Source organism: Nelumbo lutea, chromosome 4 (assembly GCF_056320005.1).
Source record: "Nelumbo lutea isolate HS-2025 chromosome 4, American lotus-T2T, whole genome shotgun sequence".
In the NCBI taxonomy this organism is placed as follows: domain Eukaryota; kingdom Viridiplantae; phylum Streptophyta; class Magnoliopsida; order Proteales; family Nelumbonaceae; genus Nelumbo; species Nelumbo lutea.
The window spans coordinates 68333212-68339777 of record NC_142687.1 but is presented as its reverse complement, the minus strand read 5'-3'; the positions used below and the strand labels follow the sequence as shown (position 1 = coordinate 68339777).

General features: G+C 38.2%; 1 protein-coding gene across 2 annotated transcripts; it reads left to right on the top strand.

Moving 5' to 3' along the window:
• Positions 1–784: 784 nt before the first annotated feature.
• LOC148860976 (uncharacterized) lies at positions 785–6224 on the top strand. 2 transcript variants are annotated; one of them, XM_088941646.1, is made up of 5 exons: positions 877–1073; positions 3752–3813; positions 3984–4211; positions 4305–4409; positions 5217–6224. In XM_088941646.1, the coding sequence occupies exons 2-5, from the start codon at positions 3807–3809 to the stop codon at positions 5957–5959; spliced, it is 1083 nt and encodes a 360-aa protein (XP_088797772.1). In that variant the 5' UTR covers positions 877–1073; positions 3752–3806; the 3' UTR covers positions 5960–6224. The 2 variants fall into 2 exon arrangements, with proteins under 2 accessions (XP_088797773.1, XP_088797772.1); XM_088941647.1 differs by lacking the exon at positions 3752–3813 and having other exon boundaries at positions 785–1073.
• Positions 6225–6566: the final 342 nt, after the last annotated feature.

Genomic DNA, 6566 nt, shown 5'->3' with positions numbered 1-6566 from the left:
CCACAGACGACGCCAATTGGTGATACACAATCTGCTCACTCTCTCGTATCTGGTAATGTGGCCCGAACTGGGTTCAAACTTGGCAATGCTGAGCTATAAACTGCAAGTCCGAGCTAAGAAGAGCTATGAGGAAAGAAGAGTTAGAGTGCCTAGGTAGGTTTTACCTAGGAAGACACTCCGATGCTTAAGTTAGTAAGTAGGTCTTTAGTGAAAGTATGTGAGAGAGTATGAGAGCTTATGTGTGCATACCTTTTAGAGTGATCATGGGGTCTTTTATAGTTATATGAGGTTCAGTTGCCATTAGGCTGAGTCTTCTGTGGAGTTGTTTCTGCAGTTTGGGGCGTGTTGAACTATCAATTGCTAGATTTGCGCAACGATTACAGGTTGCTCGCGGGTCTTGTGGTGTACGGTTCAGCGAGCTATTCTCATAGTTGCGGTAACGATGCTTATGCAGGTGTGGCCCACGGGACCGTTTCAAGCAAGCTAGAGTTGTCGGTGGCCCGAGCTCGCCCTAGCTCGGCTGCGTACCTACTGTTGACTGTCACATATCTCTTTGTTGAGCTGTCTTGTTGTGCTAGACACTGTATTGCCAACAACATCCACGTGTTGATAATTGTGTGGGTGACCAAAATGCCACTCATCAACATGTAAATAATAAACCTATTGCAAGTTAATATGTAAATATTAAATAAAAATACATTATAAATTTATCAAGGGAAAACCGTTGGAAGAGATCCAGATTCGATTGGATAATTAATTAATCTTGTTCTTTGGGATCCAAATCAGGCCTCGGCCCAATATTCCAGGCCCAAGCCTAGCTCCCGAATATCCAAATCCAATCCGTGCAATATTGGGTTAGGTCGGTCCGGTCCGGTTGAGAGAGTCGCCTTCGCAAATCGCAAATCGCAAATCGCAACCCTGTTGAATTCCCATCTCGTTAGTTTTGCAAATCCCAGCGCCCCAGTCAGATTTCAGAAAGGTAAGTACTGAGTAGGAAGCTTACAGCACACCTGCATCGTTACCTTCAGCGCAAGGTGACTCTCTCCGGTGAGATATCTCTCGTTTCCGGCAAGGTGAGACTTTCTTGAAAACCCAACTAGATATCTTTTAATTCAGAAAAGCTGTATTGTTGGATTGGTAATGGGGATTCTGTATTTTTTTTTTTCATTTTTTTCCTGGTTTTGTTGATTTGTTCCTTGAGAAATGTTTCTTCCTCTTCTTGTCACTACGAGAGAAAAAAGGGTTTCGCCCTGATATTTTCTAAGTGGTTTATGTGGTTTCTTTTTATTTATTGTTTTTTTCTTCTCTCCGTGATTTCTTCTTCGGTTTCTTTGATAAAATGTATTGGTTAATGTCATTACAGCGAGTAATAGATCCTCTTTTTAGATATTAATCCCTTCCATTGCAAACCCCTTTCGGTCTCAATGGGCTGATGGCGTGGGAAAATATGTTCGGGTGCTGTATCTTCGTGTAGAGTTGTAGGGGACATGATTGGAGATGTTAATCAATTTTTTACGGCAGGGAGTTGTCAACTCTGTTTGTGGAGTTTTTGTTTCCTTTTTATCGATACCCCTTACAGACATTTCTTTTATTAACATAATGGACATTTAGTTATAGATAAAAGGAGGTTCTTGGTTAATTTCATTAATATTGTGATTACTGTTCCTAGGGGCCATTGCTTGGTGAAATGGAGGTGATGATATTCGTTTCTACTGGGAAATGAAAAAGGAATATGTAATAAAAGAAGAAAAAAATTAGTATACCTATTAGTTTGTTTGGTTTCTTTTTTTTTCTTTCATAATGTACACATGAGATTGCATTGCATGCATATAGTAATGTGTCCTGAAGTTTTTTGGTGGCGTTGTTTTCTTCCTTATTGACCATTTTTTTTCCTATCCCACAGATAGTGTGAGTGAGGATGTAAGCTTTACAGTGGGTTCAATAACTCATGCAACATCTTAACAACTTCCACCATCATTTAGTTTTCACTAAATTTGCAAAAAGAATTATTAAGATTCGCAAGTTTGTCTCAATATCAATTTGGCTTGCAAGACACTTTCGATTGTCATTTCCATTCCTGGTGACATCATAGTTGTGGTCAGGATACTTGGTAACCAATCTGGTATTGAACATTTGTTGGGGGCCTTGGGGCAGCTGCTGCAGCTCCAAAACAAAGGGGGTGAAATCCATCATCTATCCCAATAGTGGTGTGTGAACTGTGAAGGATCATAGATGCTGTCATGGTTCTATGGTTAAGGATATGAAATCTAGAATAAAGTTTAGGAAAAGAATGACATATGACCATGAAAATTTATGGAGGTATAGTAGATTGGATAGAGGAAGAAAATGGGGTATTGTGTGGCTGGTCTGTACCTACAAGGAAAATCACTCAGATCTGAATCTTAGGTTAGAAGTAAATACAAGGCTGAACCACTGGTCCATAATTACACCTGATAAATGGTCCAATCTACAGGCCCATGCTTGATAGACTGTTCTGAAAAACTGCTTGTGAATTGTGATGTTGGACCAGTAGACAAGTAGCACAAAAATCTTTAGAAATCAAAAGTGAAAAGGACTATTACTAATATTTAGGAGTACAACTTGGGTTCACCTGAACGAACGTTTACATTCGGGCTGGGCCCATTCAAATTTTGACAAAAGCCCAACCCATGCCCACCCAAGTTGCACCCCTACTAATGTTGATCCTGGCTATTTGGGGTCTTCAGTGGGGTAGACTGGGTACACACCTAACCTTTGTCATTTGTGCATAAAGTGGCTCATCTCAGACTTGGAATTCTATTGTTATGCTTGTCGGTTTGATATACTCTTGTACCAAGCAATGGCCCCTTCTAGAAATCAAAGGTGAGGTTTCCATGAATATCTTAGGGATACAATGACATTTTTTTATCAATATAGTATACAATGGCATTTTTTTTTAAGTTACGATGGCTGCTAAGTTTAAGATGGGGTTTAAAATTGAAAATGCAATGTTTGGATTCCACAAGCAAATCAGTCTAAAGGAGTAAAAACTGAATTGATGATCCACCCATTATTCAGCATATATTGAGAACTTAATAAAAATATATGATTGGGAGAGTCAAATCCATATAATTGGGCCTTGAAAAATGACTTAGTAGGTTAAGGCTTACTGGTGCAATTTTTTAGGTCCAGGGAATTGAGTTGGGCTCAAATATTTGTAGAAACCCAATTGCTAATCTATCACGTACTAACTTACCTAGATACAACAAGGACACGGCTGGAAAATGGTGTCAAATATAGAATTTTAACTACAAATTGAAGCATCTGACAAAACAAAGTACCCTTGTACAGGTATCCATGTATAATAGATTGTGGGAATCATATGAAGGCCATATAGAGTTAGAGAATGGTGTGGTTTTGGATTCCCCTTTCATATCATTTGGCCCCACATGGGCTTGTTTTGGGGCCTTCCTTTTTGATGTCTGATCTTGTATCAGACAGATCAGATATTGTTGAGTGTAATAGAGTTCAGGTTTGGGTATACTTGTACTGTTGGACATGAGTTGTTGAGATCTCTAGTTGTCATCATCTGCCATATACCACTTAAATGCGGTCAGCAGCATGAATAATGTTCCCTCATTTTGTTCTAGCTAAGGCTATATTCTTACAAGAAATTATCATTTCATTGATTTGAATTAAAATATGCAACTTTTCTCCATAGCGATATTTATTCATCATAAGTAACTAGAAGCATATCTTTATGTTAAACAAGGTTTTCCAAGTATAAACAGATATAGATAAACTGAAGCTTGTCTTGGTGAAATTTCATGGAAGGTAAAAAAGATTCCACCATTTTGATTAATTATCTATGCTAACTGGCATTTCTCTAACATATTTTCTATGAACAAACATTTATAAAATTAAAATAGTATCTTTAGTTTTAGTTTCAACTCATTCTTTGATTTTACAGATGGCAATGAAAATTATGTGCATTGTTCATGTAGGAAATATTGGGCTCAAAGCGTGTGATGCCTGCGAAGAAAGTAAAATGAAACCAGGAGCACATGGGATTTCTAGAGCTCAGAAGTCAAAAAAAATTCAAGGAGAAGGGCCAAATTGGGTTCTTGTTGCAGGAGGTGCATTGTTGAGTACTTTATCAATTCAGCTCGGATACAAACTCAAGCAAGCTCTTGATACAAAGAGACTGAACAATGCTAGTAACAGATTGAAAGGTCTTATAATATATAGTTTGTTGACATTTTATATTATAAACTTTGTATCCTTTAATAGTTTTTAAATGTTTTTGTTATTTTTTTCGTATTCAGGAAATGCAGACTCTGTTGACAAGAGGACGCTGGGGGTTTGCACCTCACACTCAAATCTATATTCTTTTCCACAAGATGAAGATAGCTTTCACAAATGTTGTTCAGGTGGAGAATTTTTATGACTCATAACCATTGATGAATCAAATTTAATTTTGTTGACCAAAAATTATTGGTCAACAATAATTAGTTCTAGTTCCTTAAATTTTGTGGTTATTGGTTATTTGCTAATTGTGGTCATGTGCATTACTGGTGAACATCCATGATTAATCTATATGAGTTGGCTGTTGAGGTAATGTTTGGTTTTATTGTTATGTGCAGTTTACTTGTGCTTTTAACTATTAGAGTTTTGGTTAAGGTAATTGCCATTTAAAGGACCTTGATGTGATTATCAAGCATTTCACTGCAAGAGGCCATTGCTTGGTGCAATGGTAATCTCAGACTGATTAGTGTGGGAACGCAGGTTCAAGTCTGAGATAGGTCAGTCTATGGGTAAAAAGAACCAAAATTTAATTACATATCCAGCCCACCCCTCTCAAGCCCCCCAACTGCTGGGGCCATCATTAGGTAACGGCCATTTGCAAAGCATTTCACTGTCGATGGACTGATATTTGAACTCATTTCACGAATAAATAATTGACCTGAAAAAGGGAGAAAAAAAATTTGTGAAGAAACAAAAAATCAAGGATAATTTTCTCCTTTAACAATTGTTGCATTGGATGTTAAATTATGTTTTGGCAAAAGTGGCATTTCACTTTAGGTTCTACTTGTTTTGCTTCTTGCTTTTAAAACACTGTAACCAACCTGGGTTATATAGTTTTTTTTTTCTCTTTTATAATTATAATTATAATTATTATCATTGTTGTCATCATCATTGTCATTATGTTTGTTAATCTTTTGAGGGCGTTGAATCAGGGTTTTCTAGTGGCATGATGGAGGTTAAGCATCAATCCACGGCCTCTACCTTGAAAGAACCTAATCTGGCACTGCCTTTGGTCACAATTCCATATCTGGAATCTAACAAAGAAAATGGTGTGATGTGGGCATCTTTTTCTCCCAATTGCCTTGAGGTGCCTCCAAAGCCATTCCATCACTCAAATAGTTCAGAATCTCCCTGTGTGTCAGAATCTGGTTCTGACATCATCATTAAGCAGGAAGTGATAAACAAACTAAAGCAGCAGTTGAAAAGAAGAGACGAGTTGATCCTAGAAATGCAAGACCAGATTACAGCATTGCAAAATGTGCTCAATGGTCAGCTGACTCATTCTGCCCATTTGCAGTCACATCTTGAAGCTGCAAATAGTGAACTCTTTGTATCGGAGAGAGAGATCCAGAGGCTGAGGAAGGCCATAGCAGATCACTGTGTAGGAGAGATGGGTACTTGCGAGAAGCCCATGGCAGTTGGGAACTGCGCTGAAGAGCAGGATGGGCATACAAATGGCTTTATTGGAGGTGAGAATTATCTGGCGGTAATGGACAAAAGGAAAGGAGGTGGTGATAGGATTGAGATACTGAAGAAAGAAGTGGCAGAGCTAAAGGAAGTAATTGAAGGGAAGGAATACTTGCTTCAGAGCTACAAGGAGCAGAAAACAGAGCTCTCCTCAAAGCTTCAAGAACTGCAGCAGAGATTGGCTTCTCGGGTACCAAGTATTTTGTAGGTGCTGCCTCAATATTGTGTATTGTGGTTTTTCGTCTCATCGGGAGTGAACATTCTTTCTCCTTTCGTCAATAGGGTTCACATGTTTCTACTGACTTTGCTTTAGTTTTAGTAGTTCCTATCTTTGGCTAAAGGCGTTATTGCTTCCTCTAACGCTACTAACAGCTTGTATTTGGCTTCTTGTATGTCTCACAAGGCTATGCAGCATGGATTGCCAAAGGACATTTTGATTATGATATAATATAAGGCTGTATATATTTCCTGCTCGTTTTTGGTAAAATAATTGACACCACTTATAGTTTATTAATCTCTGCTTTTTATTTCTTTTTTATTTTTTTGAGTGGAAAGAAACTTACCCAACATCTCTGAACTTGAGAATGATGATCCAACTCCTACGTTTGAACTTGCTTCTGGCTAAGGAAGTTTCTTTAACAACTTATCCTGCAACTTGCTAGTGATTTCAACAAAGCTTCATTCCTAGTTCCAAGTTCCAACCCTATGGGGCTGGCAGTCAGCTACAGGCATTCTGTTTTACTTTTACCCTTCCACCTTTATGCAAAGGAGCCATACCCAGTCAACTTAACAAGGCTTTAATCCTAACAATTTGG